The sequence below is a fragment of the Setaria viridis genome, chromosome 4, assembly GCF_005286985.2.
Source record: "Setaria viridis chromosome 4, Setaria_viridis_v4.0, whole genome shotgun sequence".
NCBI classification, from domain to species: Eukaryota; Viridiplantae; Streptophyta; class Magnoliopsida; order Poales; family Poaceae; genus Setaria; species Setaria viridis.
The window spans coordinates 21641564-21664730 of NC_048266.2; the positions used below are offsets into that span (position 1 = coordinate 21641564).

Consider the following 23167-nt stretch of genomic DNA (forward strand, 5'->3'; position numbering starts at 1 on the left):
TAATTTAGAGTGATGGGTCTTCTAACTCAACAGCTCATACAACTTATAATGGAACAATATTATGTCTCTATCGAAATAGAAATATATTGCTAAAAGATGATAATTTTGGAGTGGTGGGTCTTCGAACTCAAGAGCTCATACTGCATTGCATAGTACTCCACCAACTATAGCCAACTCAACCTCACACCAATTATTACATATTTACTTAGTATAATTTTTATGAGTAGCGCCTCAATAGTCTAAACAGTGTCTCAAGATATTTAAGTAAATGTCTTATGCTATGTCTTTCTGGGGTAAGGTCAATTTTTTCAGTGATTCAAATATGTTTGTAATATCATATATTGGCATTTTGCATAATGACTTAAGAAAATATTCCTATATATGGTTGAAAATGCTTTAAGTAGTGTCTCTATGACACTTTCTCCATGTTAAAACTGTGCATGAAACTGGTGCACTGAAAGTAGCAGTTTCATTTCATTGAAAAAGCTAACATGGTACTTTTGGTAACAATGCGATAAAATCATGCGCTGAGATTGGCCTTAGTCTCTCAAGATGTTCATAGAGATAGGTTTACGTACGTGTATTCATAGAGGTTAGCACGTGAGGGTCTATGCTGTGTTTTGAAAAAAAAAACTAAAAGTTTGCAAGCGGCTCCCATGGTGCCATGCCGCAAAAGGATAACAAAAACACGGTGTATATATATCATCATCGTGATAGTTACAACACCAGCCACTATCAAGAGATACGAAAGAGGAAAAGGCTGCAACTTCTAAGAAAGAAAAGCAACAATCCATGCACGCACCCACGCACGCTAGAGCCTAGAGGCAGAGGCACCACAAGACGCTGACAAAATAAAGCGCGAAAGCGCGCGGCAATTGAGCTCTCTCCCATGCCATGCTCTAATCCTATCAGCGCAAACAGAGCATGCACCAACTGGTTCGTGGCATCTGATGCCAAGATGGGAGGCTGTCGTTGCCATCATCGATCGCCGATCTCATCTTATCTGCCGATGTAGAGTGGGAGATTTCGGCAGCCATTGTGGTCACTGCCGGATGCCGATGTGAGCTGGCTAGCTAACTGCTTGACCCGCGCGCGCCGAGCTTCTTGACCTCCACCTTGAGCGACTTGAGGTACCTCACGGCCTCGTCGAGGACGGCCGGCGTGTCCATCCGGTCGCCGCCGGGGATGATCCCCTTGAGCGTCCGCACCATCTTCTTCATCCGCTCCTTCTTCTTCTCGCCGCCTCCGCCACCGGTCTCGTGCTTCCGCCCGCTGCCGCTAGCCCCGTACCCGGACGAGCACGTGGAGTCTGGGGATCCCCCGGCGCGGCACCCAGGCGTGCGGCCAGTGCTCAGCACGTCGTCCTCGTCCTCACCGTCCTCCGTGCTCATCAGCGCGTCGATCTCGTCCGTGTCCTCTTTCTGCCGAATTGAGGCAGCGCCGCCGTCATCTCCGCAGCCGTAGTAGGCGCTCTTGCCGGCGTAGTTCTGATCGTAGCCGTAGCAGCAGTGGTCGTAGTCGTACCCGCCACCGGACGAGCCGATCTTGTTGGCCAAGGAGGGGTGGAACATGACCCGGCTCCGGTCGTACGTCTGGTCGAAGATGACATAGTTCTTGGGGCAGGTGTCCGACGGCTGGAACTCCAGGCCCGTGAGTGGCGCCGGGAAGTCGTGCTGCCTCCGACCGGACAGCGGGTTCCCATAGGCAGCCGGCGCGGCGGGGTACCGGTCGTTGGCCGTGTAGTACGCGCCTCCACCACCGTAGCCGGCCACGTCGTAGTCATAGCCACCGGCGCCGGCGCCGTAGCCATAGCCGTACCCGTACCCGTAGCCACCGTACCCGTATCCGGGGTCTCCCTGCATAGGGCCGCTCTTGAAGTGATGCTTGATTTCCGGCAGTGTTTGTGCGGGAATTCTAGGAAGATTTGAGGCTTTCGATTGGAATGAAATTGAACAGGAATTTGGGAGAATTTTTTTATCTGGACTTGGAGCTGGTGTTTTCTTGTGGTTGAATTCAAAATTGTATCATTTAGTTTTGTTTGGGTTTGAGATTTTTGGGAAGGAGAGGGAGATGGGGACTGATGGCCAAATCTACGTCACGGGCTTCAGAAGCTGGCGGAAGTATTCAGCCTGCAAGAAGTAATCATTTGAAAACAAATTAGAGTGATATTTGCATGTAACAAATGATATTTTTCGAACATAGTATTGGTTACGATCATTTGTGGACGAAGCATCTTTTGATGTGCAACTCAGTCTATAAAAACACGTTATAGACTTATACTAGGATCAGCTTACAAGGTGAGAAAAGAGCACCAAGAGAAGAGGGCCAGAGCAATTTAGCAAGTTGCGCAGGTAAGTTAGATATTACTAGAGTGAAAGCTAGAGCGACCATGAGTTCATTAGTATATCTAACAATTTGTGAACAACGACGCCTGTTAAGTATAGTGACAATGTATGCTTCAGATTTTTTTTTTCTGTGGCGTGCTGGCTGATACATAAATTGGCTTATCGTGGGGCAGTCCATTAGAAGAGCAAGAATGTAACAGAACAGAGGAAGAACAGAGTGTTTTTTAAGATGAAGAACAGAGTATAGTGCAATGACAAATAGAACTAAAAAACAGAGCAGCTATGGTGAAGCATTCCTGAATGCATGCAAGGCTAAACTGAATCCAGTTGAATGTTTTAGGACTCTACCAGTACTTGTCTAAATGAAGCAAACTTGGTTCTTTTTCGCAGTGCTAGCACATCAAAACACTGCCTCCCGAACCGAGGCAAACGTAGGCTACAACTTTGTTTAAGCTAGTGGCTTTCTGCTCCGACTTTTGGCAAATAGCAACAAAAAGTTGACGAGTTTCTTCAAAAGTTCAAAACGCCATCTTTTGACTGCGCAGAGCATTGACAACACGCTGGCGGCTGGCCCAGTCCTCATCGTTGACGTGGTGGAGCCCGATCGCTTTCCTATCTACACTGGTCGCAACAGACAGGCACCAAGAACACCAAGTTCTTATCATCTGCTCCCCGTTCTGAATTATAGTTTGTTTTAACTTTTATATATATATATAGATATTATTATGCATCTAAACATATGGTACATCTAAATGTATAATAAAGTTTATAAATTTAAAAAAGCTAAAACAACTTATAATTTAGGATAAAGAGAGTACATACGAACAGCTGACGATCCCATGCTTACAGGCAAAGCGGAAGACATCTGAAAATCGAACAATGTAACGGAAGGAGACCTGAATTGCCGATGCGTTCTTGGCGAGAGGGCGCTGACCTGGCAAACTTGCATCAATCTGTAGTAGTACGCGACGGCGCCACTTGTCATAACGATGGCGTCAAGGCTCCTCCGGTTGAACCCAAAGCACATGTCCTCCTCAGCAGCCGGTGGTATCACCCGGGCTCCAAGCAGGCGTTGACCTCGAATCGCGATCGCTCGACGGACGGACCGGCGCGAGATCACAGGATGACGCGGAAGAACACCACCAACCGCAAGACCGCGCCCACCCACGGCATCTCGCCCCCCTCCGTTTCCTTCTCCGCCTGAAATTACCAAAACACAGCGCCAAGCGATCAGCCCCAGGATCAATCACTTGGAGCAGAAAAGTAACGCAAGACAGAGGAAGCGCTGTGTGGTGTGATCAAGACCATACCAATCAAGGCACTCTGGAATGAAATGGAACTGAAGGCTGACTCAAGCAGAACAGAGCAATGGAACGGGGATGGGATGGATGGACTGAGCCGGCAAAGGAGGGGCACAGGGTTTTATATAACGGAGGAGCAGCCGGTGCTGGATTGGATGCTCCGATTGGTCCCTTCCTCCCCTCTCCTTTTGCTCGTTCCTTTTGCGGCACTTCTTTTGAGTGTGCGTGATACAGAGAGGGAGGAAGGGCGAGGTGGAGCTGCGTTTGGTGCCGGGACCCGCCGCGGCGCTGCGCGCGTGCCCCCCGGGGCCATCGATGCGCGCCTTGGGACGCTGGGAGGTAGGGCCGGGGCGAACGCAGGGCGGCGTCCGGGGCAGCAGCCATCATGCTGCGGGAGTTGAACCGAGCTAGTATAGGTGGCGGCTGCTGCGATGGACCACCGGACATGCGAGATTGCTCGTCCGAATTGTACTCCACGTGCTGTCTGCTCCTCCCCTGCTGCTGCTCCTGCGGTATGCGTTCGTGTTTCCAGGGCCAGGCCATGGCATTGCAATTCCCGTCGTTTCATCGACGAAGGGGGTCCCTACTAAATTTCACCTGTCACGTTAGATCTTTGGAGATCTAATAGTAATTAGGAGTGTTAAATATAGTCTAATTACAAAACTAAAGTTGAAGTCTAATTCGCGAGACGAATCTATTAAGTCTAATTAGTTCATGATTTGATAATATGGTGCTACAGTAACCATTTCTTAATGATGGATTAATTAGCCTTAATAGATTTATCTCGCGAATTAGACTCCATCTGTGCAATTAGTTTTGTAATTAGTTTATGATTAGTTCTCCTAATTAGCATTCAAACATCCGATGTGACACTGCTAAAGTTTAGCACCTCGTATCTAAACACCCTATCTTGTTCGAGATATTTTGTACGATACGCGCCTGGTTCAAAATACTTCCCTACTAACTCAGGGATGTGCTTTCCGTACTAACTCAGGGATGTGCTCGGAACGATTGAAGCGCTGCCGATCCATTTTTGAACCAACACATCTGAATATTAAATGGATCCTTTTGTTTAATTATTACTAAGAAATTCAGGGTTCCTTTTTGAAATAGATTATGCTAAATTTGAACTAATTTACTCCACCTAACCGTTAAAGGCAGTCGTTTTTATAGTGAAGGATTTTCAAACATAACTTGGATACAGATATACGCATAATACTATTAGTATCTTATATTCATATAGTTACGGGTTCAGAAGTTTGACCTGATGTATGGCCAGAACCAAAAGGATAAATTTTTGGTTCATTAGTTGGATTAAAGACTTGATGCGCATAGCACTAGCAATGTAGATCTGAAAATGATTGAATAAAGCCTTAATCCAAAACTCAGTTGCCTGATCAAGATGGTGGCATACTTTAACATGCACCAATCCGTGCAAGCAATAGTTTTTAATAACCTTGTTTAGCATACCATGCACACACGATAAAAAAAATGTTGCCATAAACAATTAGCCAAACTTGTTATCGTGGTACTCGATCAAACATTATCTATTAAGAACGATGCAAACGCTAGTGATGCACATAAGCATGCGCATGAAAAAAGATAGAGAAGTATGCTTCACGTATCATATATATGGGGACGTACCCAGTGATAACTGTAACATGCTGGCCATCTGCCTTCAATTTTTGTGGGGGGAAAGTTGTAAGCAACTGCCAATACTTCATGAAAGAATTTGCTAGATAGTTGTTATTGTGCTTTCTTTCTGTGCTATGCGAAATGTTGGTTGATAGCGATGTAGTTGTGGTGACTTAATTGATATTAACATATGCCAGTCTAGTCTCTCGGATTTGCTCGGAAGGATTGGGTGAGTATACGTGTATTTATATTAGTGTCTATGTTTGTACCGCGTTTTGCAAAAAATTAAATTATGTGACCCCATCACATATTAAGATTTCTAATAATTTATTTCCATTAATGCAACAAAGATTTAACTCAAACATGAAGTTTTACATGTCTTGCTGACTCTAATGGCAAGATCACCACATGTGAACCATATATACTAACTATGCTCGAAACTATTTGATGATTTGGTCATTTGAAGTTTCTAATTAGAGTAATTTTGACTATTGCATTTTGTATGGAAATAACAATAGTCAAAATCTATAGAAAACTATACCACTATGGAAATATTTTTATAACAAATGTTATTAGTTTTATGATTTTGCTTGTGTGACCAGTTGCAATAAATTTGGTGCATTGATCAAAGTTAAAAGGTTTACGGTTTCCATTGCCACTTACTTTTATTTCTTACTTTCCGTAGCCCATGAACTAGCAACCCCTTGGTCTAAAATGTGGTTGCCACATAGTTGAATTATGAAAACAGAGATTTTGCAAGGCTTTTCTTTGAGTTACGTAATATGAAGACTTTACAAGGCATCATTGAGCACAATTGCAATTCGGACCATTTTGAGAATTTTACCTTGAGATTTGAGCTTAGTACAATGCTGGCACTGAGTTTAACATAAGAATGCACCCCTTTGTGTTGCCTACAAAAAATATATGATTCCTTGGATACGCACTCAGTTTGTATGTAACATCTACAATTGCTTGTATATGAAGAAAGTCAAAATCTACAAAACACTATAAACCATGGAAATGAGAAATTTTAGTACACAATTTTATATGATGAATGCCGATATTAATGTGAATTATGTAATATGATGATTTCACAAGACATTATTGACCATAACAGTCATTCGTTCAACTCAGTTTCAGAATTTTTCCACACGGATGTTATAGTGCTATATTGGCATTGAGTTTACCATTAACGCTAGGACGTCGCTCTGTTAGTCCTCTTTGAGTCTTTTGTTTATTGCTGCGGCCAACGAGAGTACGACACAAAACACTGTAAAATATACGGCACAAGGATTACTACGTATGGCAGTGGCGTCAGCAGGCTGTCATCGGGTGGAAGCCGCCCGGTTGGTCGACGGAGGCTAATCCGAGCCCGTGCGACGATAAAATCATGGGAAGCAACGGAGGCAGTGATGGTGTCGCCGTACAGGGGAGCGGCCAGGCGCAGACGCCATCATGGCGTGGGCAACGGCGCCCTCGTAATCGCAATCCCAGCTCGGCTTCGGGCAGAAGCGGGCGCGCCCGTGGACGGGACCCGCGCCCAGGGCGTACACTCCACCTCGTCGGCGTGTGTCGGTCCGGCGTGGAAGCCATCATCGCCGTCAAATGCCATCATGCGGCTGGCGCGACCGAGCGCCGAGCGAGCGGGCTCCGTGTTCCGGCTCGGCTCTGCCTACGGCCCCGCCGGCCCGCCCCGACCCGAGCGAGCACACGGACCGAGCGCGACTGCGATTGGTGCGAGGGCGAGCACGCATCGGTGGGGGCCAGCCGGCCGAGCAGCAGCAGCATGCTAGCAGCATTGCTAGCGCCACACCAGGCGCACTCATGTAGTATTATACTGCTGCGTCGTGCCGACTTTTGGCGCGGGGCCCGCGCCATAATCCGAACTTGAGGTGACCATCGAATGTACTGCACTGAGATTGCAGGCGTACTGTCCCAGTAATCTGACCTATCATGTCTCCAGATAAGCCACATCCAGTTTGTCGAAAAAGTGAATTGACCATTGGTATATCTTGGAGATTTAACATGGTTTCAGAATTCAGAATGTGACAAACCTTGTGGTGCTTCTGCCTGTGTGCCCGTGGTGAATTAGAGAACTCCATATAAACCAATTGAAGATTTACTATTGTGCTAATTGGATTGAATTCACATGTATGGGAACCTGATTGGATTAGAATTAGAGTCGATGGACGGCCAATTGGTGGTTTGTTGAAGGTTTTGCAGTATCCAAATGCAGTTACGAGGGGTTTAGCAGCATACATTTGACATTCTAGTCTACTTTCACTCTTTCAATGAATATATGTTAGTGCAAGAGCAGGGGCGGATCCAGCGATGGGGCGGGCAGGGCTGAAGCCCCCTACCGCTGTTCGGACAATGGAGTCCCTCCTTAGCCCCCATGAACTTTTAGGAAGAACGAAGAATAAGAGAAGGGAGGGAAGGAAGAGGAAGAATTGGGATCCCCTCCTAAACTCACGAGCTGAATCCGCCACTGTGCATGAGGTAACCGCTCTCCTACATAATGGCAAAGAGTGAAATGTCACTTACACAGACTAGAGGAATATTTTCTTAACCGACGTATGTAATCATCTGACTGGATAAGATAACTTGTTTGACTAGTAAGTAGAGGGTTTTAACACCCTACTTACTAGTCAAAATTCTAGGGTAATACAACAATGATAGATTTCCACCACAATGGCTACAACATCTAAAGTCAAATTACTTGTTTTTAGGATTTTTACCGGCCAAACTTTATAGAAATGATGATGAAATTGTAGTCAAAGTTTCATAGAAGTTGTTAGTTAAAGTTTAACTTTATAGGGCGTGTCAATGTCTTAAATGACACATATTTTGAATCGGGAGGAGTACTCAAATATCACAGACTCAATTGGTCCCATTACAAAATGAAACAAAGTGACCGTCCAGAAAACATGTACCTACGACTACAACAATTAAGTAGATCGCTAGCAGCGATATGTATAAGATTTTTAGGTAATGGAAGATTATATTCCAGCTTCAAGAATATATCAGACCACAAAGATTATAGAGACCACAAAGATTACAGAGTGGCATATGTTTCAAAATAATATGTAGCCAGAACATCAGATGATCTGATGTACCCAAGAGAAATAACAAAATAAGAAAAATACAACTCAAAAACTCTAACAAGCTATTTCAGTAATCGCCATATACATCTTGTTTTGTAAAGGTCTCTTTCAAATGAACCGACTTCTTCTCAAGATGAAATCGACGAGCCAATCCAACGACGAAGAAGAGAAGCAACTCCATCTACTGTTTGACGCTCTGACCACAAACTCAAGACCGCTGCAAAACCATCCATACTTCAGTAGGGACAAGCAAGATACCAGTAACTGTTGTTAAATCCGAGTTGGGCAACCACAAGTACGCCACCACTCAAAATCTCCGAAACGATGCCTCCACAGAGAAAACAACGATGGTTGCCGCCGCCGCTGCCCACTAGGATAAAATTTTTACGTGGAGATTTAGTGATGGGTGGGCTAGAGGCAAATTGACGGCATCCTCAGGAGGGAAAACGACGCCCAAAGACGTTATCACCATCGAAGCCGGTTTTCACCATCACACTCTAGCCCGTCACAACGTAGCTCTAGTGTAGGATAAGAAGGCACATCGCTACCCTTTTAATGTCTGAACCCTTTTAATTAAACCAACAATTCCATGTCGAGAAACTTTTGGCCCTGGCCGAACGACCACAAGACGACGCTGCTAGACGCAAAGCCCGCTGGAAACATGGGTAAATGGCACGACCTCCGTAGGCGATGATGGGCGCGCTTTTTGCCCCCGATCCGGGCCGATCCTCCCTGGTGAGGCAGGAGGGCTGTCTGCCTGTGGGGGTTCGCGCCACCAGCCCCGAGGCGTATCATGAGCCCCGGCGCACGGCAGCCATGATGACGAGCTCTCTCCTCTGGCGCAGCGTAGCATACCGTGTCCCCGTCTCCATCGCAGATCTTCTACCTCTCTCTCCCCGAAGAGACAAACGCTCATTAGAAAAGGGAGGGCGAGCTTGGAGGGGGGCGAAAGATGATGAATCTTGGATTCTTCTTGCGCTTTTCCCTTCTGTTTGACGCAATCATGCGCGAGCTGCCCGCGTGTCGGCCTCCTGTCCTGGCCAGGGCATGCCTGCATGCGTCTGAGGTGGCTGCGGGAGACGGCAAGAGTACTTCCGTGCCCATGTCCTCTACTTGCTTTGTTTAACTCAATCCGCAGCGCTAACATTTATGCAAGGACAGGCAGAACGGAGTTATAGCCAAACCGAGTGAACCAGGCTGACAAACTATCGCTGGCCAAACTGAACGAAACATTTTTTTTAACTTAAAATACTTAACGAAACTATTAGCTCTATATTCTGAGACCATTTGATTTTGTGGCCGGCAACATGACACAAATATCGGCGATGGACTTAGATCTGTTTGGATTCATCTAATTAATCCATTAAGTAGCTAGCTGGTATTAGAATATGTTTAGCTAGCTAGTTTTGTTTAAATCCATCCTAGCTAAAATTAATTACTCCCTCCGTTCTCTTTTGATAAGTATATTTCATCTTGACACAATGACGAAGAAAAATAACTCCACTTATCATCTAATAGCAAGTACTCCCGGTGAAGACCATATAAATATACTATTCATTTCTTGAGCTACTGCGAATAATATACGTCAATTGTATATGTAATTGCCTTTATTTCCACCTTCAACACAGTTACCCTCATTTTTCGAATTTTATGGGATCTGGGAAAACATTAAAACGATGTTTCAACTAATTTTCTCAGTTTTCAAGTTTTTTTAGTGTGTTCGGTTTTCCTATGATGTGGTTTTTGGTTTATTTTTTATTTGACCAAAGAACCGATTAAAATCATGCATGCAAACCATGTGCGTCAGCATAGGCCCAAGGCCTACCATCATGTTTCTTCATGATCTATTGGCAACCAGAAGTCCTGGTCGAGTGGCGTATGCGTCAAACCCCATGACCCATCTTTCTTTCATATTACCTCTATCGGTTGTTCTACTCTCTCCGAACTCTCTTCTCTCTTGATCTAGTGCAGATTGACACAAATCAGCAGCAGCATAGCTGAAATCACGATGCAGTTGTAGCTGCACATCGCAGGGGATCGATAGACAATTGCAGGATGTCGTGAGAGTTTGATGGCCGGTGCATAGGGCTGCATGGCAAACAGGAGGGCAAGCATGACTTGTTGCACGCAGGGCTCTGGGCAAGAACAGCACCGGTGAGTGAGCCCTTCAACAATGAAGATTCCATTGCTTTTTCTGGTTCCAGCGAAGAGGGCGGCGAGGTGGCTGGTCTCGTTGGCCGTGCTGGTGTCCACGACGTCTACGATGCACTGCGGCCATCTCCTTTTAGTGACCTCTTGCTATGACGCGGCGTCCTCGTCTTAGGACCTCTTCATGTTGTTGAGCAGCACATCCATCTCTCTTCTTGTCTTATCCAGTTTGCTCCTCCATCTTGTCGTTAGACAAAGAGCCCACTTTTCCCATCACTAGTAGAGAATTGGCTTTCGATGCGCCCCCTTTTGTCCCGGTTTAAAGTTGGCCCGGGACAAAAAGGGGTGCGCCACGGTAGGCAAAAATGGAGGGGGGTTAGTCCCGGTTGGTAATTGCAACCGGGACCCTTTAGTCCCGGTTGCAACGGCTAGCTGGGGCGCGTCGGTGGCGGTACCATTTAGGGTGTTCCTTTTGTCCCGGTTCGAACCTCCAACCGGGACTAAACTTTCAATCGGGACAAAAGGTGTTCTCTTTTGTCTCGGTTGGAGTTTTTAACCGGGATAAAAACTCATCCCCCATTATATCCCGAGACAGAGGACTTTCTTCCTCCTCCAGCCCGAGCCAGTCCAGCACATTGACAAAGAGCTGAGCTTCACCTACTCTCCGGTGGTGCCGAAGCAAGGGAGGTGCTGCCCGAAGTTTTTTCCCTCATTTTCGTGGGAATTTGACTCAGCCAACACAAGTGTTGTGAATGTTTGCTACTTCATCCTCGTGTTATGCTTTGGAGATGGAAATATTATTTGCTAGAATGTGATGAAGTAGAAAATGGAGAGGTATTTTGAGGTAGAATGTGAGGGAGATTGATGTGTCATATATAGTATGCATTCTTGCAGTGGTTTAAGAATGATGCTACCTTGTCTAGACGGTTTATCTTATCAAATTCAATATGATTTTTCAAATCCATACTTGTTGAACTTGCATACCGTGTTCATCTCTCCGAGGATGTTCTCCGCCGAGCAGCAACGTATGTCAAGAAGGAGGTTTGATTCTACGAGAAAGAGTGGATACGGACATCGTGACCGTGTCCCCTTTTCCATAGAATTGAACCTATTTCATGATGAAGTGCGGTGCTGCCTAGTTGAGGACATGCTCGCGAGATGATCACGGTCTTCAAGTTCAACAACTTATGCAATGTTAAGGTAATAATTTTTGTACATAGATGGCTTCTGCTACTGGAGGAAGTGGCGATGGTGGGGGCGATCGTGGTTCCTATTTCGGCAAGGGGAAAATCATAGTTGGCCCTCAGCATAAGCCGAAGAAAAAGAGCGCGCTGAAAAAAGCAATGCTTCGTTATTTGCAGCAACGTCATGAAGAAGCTGTTGCCGCGGGTCAGGAACCTCCTTTTGGTGGTCGTTATGCTCCACCCTCAGTCCCGGGTGTTTCACGTCCACTTAGTACTACCGTTTCAGGCAGCACAAATAATCCTAAGGATGAGGCTGGGTCAGCGGAACCTTCGTCTTCACCGTCCAAGGATGCTTAAAGTCCTCCTAGATAATAACCAGTGGATGGCTTGTTGTATTGTATCATGTTGTTTGGATCTTTAATTTAAATATGTGTATTTGGATCATAATTTTGTTGTATTGTACCATGTTGTTTGGATCTTTAATCAATTTTCACGCGTAATCCATTGTCAAGTGTAATCCATTTTCATGCGTAATACGATGCAGATGGACCGGCAATGGATGTATAATGCAGACATGCGGAGCAAAGTGTTTATTGATGGCTTGCATTATTTTCTCGAAGTGGCCAAAGCGAACAAGCCAGAGAATGGGTTCGTATGTTGTCCATGCTTCCAATGCAATAACAAGAAGGAGTATTCAAAGGATTCCTGGGGACTATTCACATCCACTTGTTTAAATACGGTTTCATGCCTAACTATTTGGTTTGGACCAAGCACGGTGAACTAGGGGTCGTAATGGAAGATGGCGAGGAGGAGGAGGAAGATGACACCATTCCGGACTGGGTTGCAGGCCAAGCTTTTGCAGGTACTACAATGGGCAAGGCTGATGAAGATGAGTTTGCAGAAAATGGCCCTACTGATGACCTTGGTCAGGTGATACGAGATGCATACAGAGATTGCGAAACTGAGAAGGAAGCAGCAAAGTTGCAGCGCATGATAGATGATCACCAAAAATTGTTGTACCCAGGTTGCCAGCAGGGCCATAAAAAACTAGGTACGACACTAGAATTTGTGTAATGGAAGGTAAAAAATGGTATGTCCGATAAGGCATTTCAGGGGATGTTGAACATTGTCAAGAAGATTCTCCCCGAGAATAATAAATTACCGTCCACTATGAAGCTAAACAGATTATTTGCCCTCTCGGATTGGATGTTTAGAAGATACATGCATGCCCTAATGACTGTATCCTTTATCGTGGTAATGAATACGAGAAATTGGATGCTTGTCCCGTCTGCGAAGCCCTGCGGTATAAGATCAGGCGAGATGATCCTGGTGATGTCGAGGGGCAGTCTCCCAAGAAGAGAGTTCCCACGAAGGTGATGTGGTATTTCCCTATAATACCACGCTTGAAGCGCTTGTTCAGGAACAAGGCGAATGCTAAGTTGATGCGATGGCACAAAGAAGACCGTAAGGAAGATGAGATGCTGAGACACCCCGCAGATGGGGCACAGTGGAGATCAATTGATAGAACATTCCCGGACTTTGAAAGTGAAGCAAAGAACATAAGGTTTGGTTTAAGTACTGATGGATTCAATCCATTCGGTGAGTTGAGTAGTGGCTATAGTACTTGGCCTGTGACCCTTTGTATGTTCAACCTTCCTCCTTGGCTGTGCATGAAGCGGAAGTTCATTATGATGCCGGCGCTTATCCAAGGCCCAAAGCAACCCGGCAACGGCATTGACGTGTACCTAAGACCGTTGGTTGATGACCTTTTACAGCTCTGGAAGGAAGAAGGTGTACGTGTGTGGGATGAGGATAGACAAGAGATCTTTAATCTACGAGCATTGTTGTTCGTAACCATCAATGATTGGCCTGCATTGAGTAACCTTTCAGGACAGACAAATAAGGGATATCGGGCATGCACCCACTGTTTAGACGACACAAACAGCATGTACTTGAAGCATTGTAAAAAGGTCGTCTATATGGGTCATCGTTGATTTCTCCCTGCTCACCAGCAGCTGAGAAAGAGCGGGATGCATTTCAAAGGGGCGCCAAACCATCATAAAAAACCTGCACACCGTAATGGAAAGCGTGTCTTCGAGATGATGAAGGATGTAAATGTAGTCTTTGGAAAGGTTCTTGGTAGCCAACCTGTTCCGAACGACGATAACGGACATGCACCCATGTGGAAGAAAAAGTCAATATTTTGGGAGCTACCTTATTGGGAAATCCTAGAGGTTCGCAACGCAATAGACGTGATGCACCTGACGAAGAATCTTTGCGTGAACGTGCTAGGCTTCATGGGTGTTTATGGGACCTCAAAAGATACATTGGAAGCCCGACAGGACCTGAAAGCCATGGGGCAACGAGATGACCTACATCCGGAAAAGAGAGATAATGGACAGCACTACTTACGTCCTGCCAGTTACACTCTCAGCAAGGAAGAGAAGGATAGCATGTTTGAATGCTTGAATAGTATGAAGGTCCCATCTGGGTACTCCTCGAATATAAAGGGAATAATAAATATGAAACAAAAGAAGTTTACAAATCTCAAGGCTCATGACTGCTACATGTTGATGACCCAGTTGCTTCCGGTTGCACTGAGGGGTGTTCTACTAGAAAATGTCCGGTTGCCGCTCGTAAAGCTATGCACGTTTCTCAATGCGATTTCGCAGAAGGCAATCGATCCATCCAAGCTACCAAAGCTACAGAACGATGTGGTGCAATGTCTTGTCAGTTTGAGTTGTTATTTCCACCATCCTTCTTCAATATTATGACACACTTACTGGTTCACCTAGTAAAAGAGATTGGTATTCTCGGACCTGTATACCTGCACAATATGTGGCCTTTCGATAGGTTCATGGCAGTCCTAAAAAACTATGTTCTTAATCGTGCCCGTCCAGAAGGAAGCATCGCCAAGGGATATGGAACAGAGGAGGTGATCGAGTTTTGTGTTGATTTTATTGATTCAATTGACTCGATTGGGGTTCCAACTTCACGCCACGAGGGGAGGCTCCGAGGAATGGGCACCCTTGGAAGGAAATCAAGTTTGAGCAATGATACTGATTTGTTTGACAAGGCACACTACACTATTCTACAATAGTCATCCTTTGTGTCTCCGTATATCGAGCAGCACAGGCATATGGTAGCTTCCAAAACCCGACCAAATCCGATGCTTGGCTTACCCGTCATCACATGGAAACTTTTCCCTCCTGGTTGCGCCAACAACTTATGGGTAACTCTGAGATTCACCCACAGCTTGCCTGGTTAGCCAGGGGACCTGCTAGCACAATCGTCAAATTACAAGGCTATGAGATAAATAGTTATACATTTTACACGAGAGCCCAGGACCAGAAAAGCACGAACCAGAATAGTGGTGTCCGCATAGATGCCATGGACAGAAATAATAGCAAGGGGTCGTATTATGGTTTCATACAGGAGATATGGGAACTCGAATACGGACCGCTGTACATCCCTCTATTTCTTTGCAATTGGGTGAAGCTAACTGCCGTAACCAAAGATCAGTACGGAATGACAATAGTAGATTTGAGCAAGATTGGATACAGTGATGACCCATTCGTACTTGCCAATGATGTGCATCAGGTGTTCTATGTGAAGGACATGTGTAGCAAACCCAAGAGGAATCCAAAAGAGACATGGGAGCCAAAGTGCCACATAGTTCTTCCAGGTAAAAGAAAAATCGTGGGAGTCGAGAATAAAACAGACCAATCAGATGATTATGATCAGTTTGATGGCATGCCTCCATTCGCTGTTGAAGTTGATCCAAGCATCCTGCTATCCAAAGAAGAGGCTCCGTACTTACGCCGCGATCATGATCATGGAACTTTTGTGAAGAAAAAATTTTACAACGTTGTATTGTAATGCGCTAAATTTACATGACCTTTGTGTATTAGTTGATACAATTTTTAATTTACCCTATGTATGATTTCATGTGTTCTTAAATTTGTTAGGTGAAGATTTTTTAGATAAACATAAATAATGTTAACCACATACATACATGGATTTTTCTGCGCATTGAAATTATTTAATTGAATAATTTCTTGATCACAGCGATGAAGTAAAATAAATATTTGAGAGGCTAAATGAACTGGTATAGAATTAATGACTAAATCATACTTATTGTCAATTTACTCGCTAATTAAATATATTTTTGCATGTACAAAATATGTGAAGGTTTTTGTTTTTCATCCTGAAATGCAGTGAAAAGATAAATAAAATCCATTTCCAAAACACAGGCGGGAGAAGAAAACTAGGAAAAAGACCTTTTGTCTTGGGTGCCAACAACAACCGGGACAAAAGATCCCCCTTTTATCCCAGCTCCAAACTGCAACCGGGATAAAAGGGTACTTTTCGTCTCCCACCTGAACGTACCCTTTTATCCCGGTTGCCAACTGCAACCGGGATAAAAGGCCCCCCCCCATTTATCCCGGTTGGTGGTGGCACCCAGGATAAAAGGGTAGGCTCCCAGCCCCACCTGGCGGATGCACCCTTTTGTCCCGGGTCCCGTTACCAACCGGGATAAAGGGGAGGGGGGGCGTTTTATCCCGGTTGGTGATGGGACCCGGGACAAAAGGCCCTTTAGTCCCGGGTGCCATTACGAACCGGGATAAAGGGGGGGGGGTTAAAAGGCACTGTAGCCCCTTCTACCCCCACGCCAGTTACACTTAGCAAAATTTTCGCCAAGTCTCGCGCGCGCTCTGCTCCGTCACCGCCCGTCCGCCTCCCTCGCTGGCCACCGCCGTCGTCGTCCCCCATTGCCCCGGCTGTCGTCGTCCCGCCGCCGACCGCGCCCAGACATCCTCCTCCTCCATTGCCCCGACCGGCCCGCCTCGATCCTCCTCCGTCGCGCTCGGCCCCTACCTCGTCGCCGCCGGCCACCAGCTCCATCGCGGGCCTCGTCGTCGCCTCCATCCTCGTCGCCGCCTCGTCACCCCTCGTCGCCCCTCGTCGCCGCCTTGTCGCCGTCCCGCCTCCGCCGTCCTGCCGTCCCGCGCGCCTTCGCTCCGTCGTCGCCTCGGCCGCCGTCGACCGCACGCGAGAGGTCCGCCGCGCCGGCCGGCACTGGCGCCGGGAGTAGCGCCTTGCTGACGCAAGCCCACCGGCTTGCATCACCAAGGGCCTTTTTTTTAAGTTAGAAAATAAATAGGTAGTAATTAGGTAGAAATTCAATAGATTTTTGTATATGTGTTAGAAAATCAAATTAGTGTAAATTAGTAGTAATTAGTAGTAATTAGGTTCGTCGCTCCGCCTAGGTTAGAAATGAATCGTGTTTCGTCGTGGTTCCGTCCCTGCCTCCGCCGTCCCGCCGCCCTGACCGCCGCCGTCACAACCTAGGCACCGTCCGTGGTTCCGTCCCCGCCTCCGCCCGCCGCCCCGGCCTCCACAAATTCATGTTATTGCTAGAAAATCGTAAAAATTCATGTTATTGCTAGAAAATCGTAAAAATTCATGTTATTGCTAGAAATTCGTACAAATTCATGTTATTGCTAGAAATTCGTAAAAATTCATGTTATTTCTAGAAACTCGTACAAAATTCATGTTATTGCTAGAAATTCGTAAAAATTCATATTATTGCTAGAAATTCGTAAAAATTCATGTTATTGCTAGAAATTCGTACAAATTCATGTTATTGCTAGAAATTCGTCACAAAGTACTACTAATTTGTAGAAATTTGTATAAATATTCCGGACTTTGTAGGATTCATGTTATTTTATGATTTCATTATATACCCTTATGTACATATAAGTAAGGCGATTTCTATGACTGTCATGTATGATTCCATGTATGTTTCAATCAATAGTTGAAATGGCAGACGATGAGACCGCAAGGTATATCATGGAGCAGATAATCGCTGGTGATGGTACTGGCGACAACCTTCCACTATCGTACACGGATGAAGAGGGCACCCAGGCGGACATGTTCCTCAACATGTCCGCCGATGGGAATGAAGAGCAACAGCCCAGCAACACCTTGCCGTGGCGGAAGGTTCCGGCGAGGTATATATAACGATTCTTGTATTGTTTCACGCCACCGTTACTACTACGTACTAATTAACGAATCTTGAACTGTTAGCCCTCCGGATCGATGCAAGGGTAGAAGACCCGAGGTCGTACAAAGGTGATGGAAGGGAGGCTTGTCATCACGGAAGTGACAAAAGAGGGCAGCCGGTTGCTCCCGAGAAAGTAGCAAAGAAGTACGGGAGTTAGATCAGGGCAATCGTCCGGGACAACGTGCCTATCAGCATTAGAGAATGGAAGGGCAGAAGCTGTAATCTGTACGCCCTCCCGGAGACAGAAAAGAATATGATGTGGGAAGACGTCAAGAGACATTTCACATTCCCCGAAGGATATATTGAGAAGGATGTGAAAGCGTGGACGCTTAAGAAGATGGCTACACAATTCCAGACATTCAAGAAGATGCTGGATACCCACTACATTAAGAAGGGCCGAACTCCAGACTTCAACGCGTGGCCAAAGTTGAGGGACCACTGGGATGCATTTGTTGAATATAAGAGGAGTGAAGACAGTGTGAAAAAGATCATGACCAACACAACAAATGCTAATCAGAAGGGCTACCATCATCATCTGGGGCGAGGTGGGTATGGCTCAACAATTCCCAAGTGGAGGAAGATGGAACAAGATCTGATTGAACGGGGAATCGTACCTGCAACTATTGAATGGCCCGAACGATCAAAAAATTGGTACTACGCTCATGGAGGCTCCCTGAGCCAAGAGGATGGGATGTTGATTTTCAATGACACAATACGTGAGAAGGCCGAACATCTTGTGAAGAACATTGAAGATTCTAAGGCTGGGAGGTTGAAGGTGGACCGAGAAAATGATGAGCTCACATTGGCCCTCGGTAATCCGGAGCACCCAGGACGTTGCCGAGGGTTCGGGGCCGTTCCATGGAAGTTTGCTTTCCGAGGCGACAACACCTCGTATAGAAGCCGGAAGCGAAGAAAGGAACAGATCGAGGAGAGCTGGCGGCAGATGCTAGAATCTAAAGTGCAGGCACAAGAACAAAGAATGATGGAGGAAATCAATCGTCGAGTGGCCCACGTAGTTGCGGAGTTGGCCCAATCTGGAGCATTGCCGAATCCTAACACCGCTAGCCCTTCTCAATGCCTCTTGAGTAGTTGTGCTTCTACAGGGATCCCCGATGCGCAGACGCCCAGGTTACTCATGGAGGAGCAACGGTTCCCCGTGGATGCCATCACGCAATGGACCTCATGTGAGCTGCATGCACCAGTCGGCAACCTCACTATTAAGGTATACTTATACATAATATTTATGCAATCTTGTCAATTGATCCACGCCTCGAGATCAGAGTTCAACTTGTTTATTTCTGCTATATGTACAGGTAGCGTATGGGAGTACGTTAGCAACCCTGTTGGGGCAGACCAGTCATGGCATGGAGATTCCACCTGGCTACGCCAGCGTCCGCGTAGAGCAAATAGTTGATAGCCAATATGAAGGTCTAGAGCTCGACCTTCCGGGAGGCGACGGGGAAAAGACATTGGCAGATGCGCTTCATGGGATCATTCTATGGCGAAAACACTACATCATTATTCCGAGCACGGAGCCATCTCCTCAGAGCTCAAGACCGCTCCCCGTAGATCCCCAGCAGCGACCATCTCCTCATACCTCGAGACTGTCATCTCCTGCTCCAGGACCGTCCCTTCCATCTATATCAAGGTCTCCATCTCCACCACATCCTGGTGGTGGGAGCGACGACGATAATAACAACACCCCTTCCCGATCACCGTCGCCGGCACCAAGAGTGACCCACATGAAGGAACCTGCACCACCACTAAAGAAGTCACGAGCACCGCCTCCCAAGCAAAGACAGAGAAAGAAGAAAATAAAGGAGCCTGAAGTGACTCATAAGGAACGCTGGGAGGCAATGTCTCATGCGGAATAGTGGACAGAAATCCAACGAGAGGCCAGTGAGTGGTTCAAGAAATAAGCCGAAGAAAAAAAAAGCAAGGGAGATGGAGCCACCGCCAATAAATCAAAGAGATTTAAACTTTTTTATCAGGATGGAAGAAGGAGCCAAGAAAAGGAAACCACTCTTATCAAACTATGAACGGGCTTTAGTAAAGGCTGATGAAAAGGATAAAAGGAAAGGAAAGTCATCTTCCAGCGGTGCTGTCCCCGACCTCAGCCATTTATCAAAAAATGATGCTCAACAGGTAAAAGCAATGCTCTTGGATCAACAAGCAGATGTATTGAAGTTCATGAAAGAAATAGGTGTGGGACTTGATGAATGCCTAGGGCAAGTTGAGATGCCAACGACACCGCCCCTTGAGCCGAGATGACCTTATGAGCTAGGCAAACCTCTAGTAAAGCCTTCATTGGTACGGAAGCTATCAACAAAGATGTACGCATTCCATCAATGGTACATGATGGCATCCGCCGACTCGAGGGAGATGCTCGGCCTGAAGGTAAAACCGATAGATTTTCACGGTGAAGGCGAGAAAGTGCTGTGACTAGACTTCAAGGATATGTACGAAGCGTACCATCATGATGCCCTGGACGTCTCTCTGATCAGCGCTTGGGTTCTGTAAGTGTCCGTTTATCTCTACATGTAAATTTTGGCGTGCGTCACCGTACTAACTTCGTCTTCCATTTCATGTAGGATGCTAATTCAGACATGCCGCCGAGAGGCGTACCTACATATAGGCTTCATGGATCCATCTGTAGTTAACCAACAACAGATACAATTAGCGCCGGAAAAAACCTTGGTGAAAGTATACAATTTCCTAGACAGACAAACATTCAAGGATTTCATACTTCTTCCATACAACTTCAAGTAAGTGTGTGTATACCGTCTACTTTCGATGTCATTTTCCTTATCTCTACATGTTAGTTAGCTCTAATATGGATGAACATTTTACGCACGCAGCTTCCACTGGATCCTTATTATAATTGAGCCTGAAAGAAGTGACATCACTATCTTCAATTTGTTGAGGAAAGATCCGGTGGAGTACCAAGAAGTGCAAGACATGCTAGGCTTGTAATAATTCTGGACCTTTATCTCTATGCAAAAGTTTGTTTCCTAAATTTTATCCCTGTTACACTATATCATTCATTATTCTAATCCGCAGCGCATGGAAACAATTCATAAGGACACACAAAGGTCCATTCAAAGAAAAACTTACATGGAACACAGACTTCCCGGTACGTATGAAGTCTGCACATTTAATACATTGTATAACAAGAATATTTCATAACTTATTTTTTTCCGCACTGAAGTGCTAAGACAGGAACCCGGGAATAATCTATGTGGCTACTACATCTGTGAGCACATGCACAGTTTTATGGGACCCAAGGGACTGAAGAGGACGCCGCACAACTTTAAATACGTAAAATAAAACTATTACTAGTTAATTATTTTCTAGCTCCTTATATGTATTTGTTCGTGTAACATTCACAAATTTCCAAATTATAGATGTTAAATATTCAACAAGGACTCTTGAAGGAAGAAAGAGTAGCGGCAATATGTGAAGGTCTCATTGGATTCCTAATGGACGAGGTGGTAGATTTAAAAGGAGAATTTTATTACGATGGACGACAATTAGACACTCCGATCAGCAACACCTCGACGGGAAGGTTGTAGATAGATACTTTGATTTATTTGTATATATAATACGCGCTAATTATGATCGATTTGTACTAGTTGAATTGTGCATATGAATTCTATATAAGAATTGTGTATATATATAGTAATTGTATAATTACAAATCCCATTCGTTTAAATACTAGTTGATTTCATTCTAAAAAAATCTCAACTACTAAATGTTAACAAAAGGGCCGCGGTACTACGTACGTGATGCATGCATGAAAAATTCAGGGGCCAGGCAGTGCCATGCAGGGCGCCATTTAGTCCCGGTTGGAATCCAGCCGGGACTAAAGGGTAACCCTTTACTCCCGGTTGGGAAACCCAACCGGGACTAAAGGGCCTGTCCCGCGCCTGGCGTGGCAGGCCCTTTAGTCCCGGTTGGTGTCACCAACCGGGACTAAAGGGGGACCTTTACTCCCGGTTAAAAGACCCGGGACTAAAGACCCCCCCTTTTATCCCGGTTGGTTTATCCCGGATGGATTTTCGGGAGATATGCACCCTACCAACCGGGACTAAAGGCCAATTCTCTACTAGTGCATGACATAAATTGAAGTTGGACACACATGTTGATGAGGACATCCCTTCCTCTTATACAGCCATGCCTATTTCATAGTAAGGACCAATAACTCGAGCTTGTGCACGATAACTCAACTATCAGGTAAAGTCGTTTCTAAAGAGTATCTTGGCTTTTCTAAGTGGATTTTGATGAATTAATAACACAAACTTAAGTGTCTAATGAACTTTCAAGTGCATGAGCAGGCTTAAAAGGTTGAAGACCCTCAAAAAGGAAATGAATGAACATGGGGCATACCTTGAAAGATAAATTTATTTTTGATTTGAATTTGAGTTTAGAAATACCGCACTGTTAAGAGGCATGTGTAATTTTTTGATCTTTACTTTGAAAAAAGGTGCTCAAGATGACCTAACCAACCTATGAGAGACACCTTTGCACCTGCACATCATATGGGTATACTTAGAATGGTGCTGATCTGAGAGCTCCGGAGTATTCCATAGAAAGTTCCAGAATAATCTGGAGGTTCTGGAGTTTCCGGAACTTGCCATCCTAGAAAACTTCGAAACTTGCCGTCCCAACGGCTAGTTTTTGGTGAAGGGTATAAATACCCCGTCACCCCCTCCCTCATTTGCTCTCTTGACCTAACTTTGTGCTGAGTTTCAGAAACACATTGAAAGCCCCTCTTTACTCCCCCCCTTTGTATTCGTTCAGAGATTTCGTGGGGATTTAAGGAGGGATTCAAGGTAGAGCAAGGGAAAGTGTTAGTGAACTGATTTCCGATCTCTTGAGCACCTTTAAGGGAGAGCAAGGGAGAGTGCTAGTGAGCTGATTTCCCATCTCTTGAGCACCTTGTTCTCCTTCAAGTCGGTGATTTCGTGTTTGTTACTCTTGGAGCTTTAAGCTCCTAGCCGGCTAGGCATTGCCCGTGGAGCATCCAAGATTGTGGCTACCTACAGGAAGTTTGTATTACCCCGACGATTGAGTAAGTGACTCTAACTCGATCTTTGTGGTCGCTAGAATGAGGAAAGTGGCTTAGGTGAGAAAAGCCCACCCTTTGTGGGTTCCTCAACGGAGATGTAGGCTTCAAGTGTGGAGCTAAACTCCGATAAACAAATCCTTGCATCTCTTGTGCTTGTTGTTCTTCATTTCATTCATAGTCAAGCATAGAACATATTTCTAGGGTTTGTGCTCAATCTACTTTTGTAGAAGGTTGCTAGCTATTTTATCTTGTCTCTAAGGCTCAGCATACCCTGTTGCATAACCTATATTCGGCGATTTACTTTTGGTCAAGTGT

General features: G+C 45.5%; 1 protein-coding gene across 4 annotated transcripts; it reads right to left on the minus strand.

Annotated features, from left to right (window-relative positions):
* Positions 1–678: 678 nt before the first annotated feature.
* LOC117854228 (transcription factor bHLH144) lies at positions 679–4058 on the minus strand. 4 transcript variants are annotated; one of them, XM_034736531.2, is made up of 4 exons: positions 3656–4058; positions 3280–3545; positions 3168–3210; positions 679–2129 (listed from the first exon to the last, which is right to left on the minus strand). In XM_034736531.2, the coding sequence occupies exon 4, from the start codon at positions 1860–1862 to the stop codon at positions 1074–1076; it is 789 nt and encodes a 262-aa protein (XP_034592422.1). In that variant the 5' UTR covers positions 1863–2129; positions 3168–3210; positions 3280–3545; positions 3656–4058; the 3' UTR covers positions 679–1073. The 4 variants fall into 4 exon arrangements, with proteins under 4 accessions (XP_034592422.1, XP_034592420.1, XP_072149295.1 ...); XM_034736529.2 differs by lacking the exon at positions 3168–3210 and having other exon boundaries at positions 3242–3545; XM_072293194.1 differs by having other exon boundaries at positions 3168–3545.
* Positions 4059–23167: the final 19109 nt, after the last annotated feature.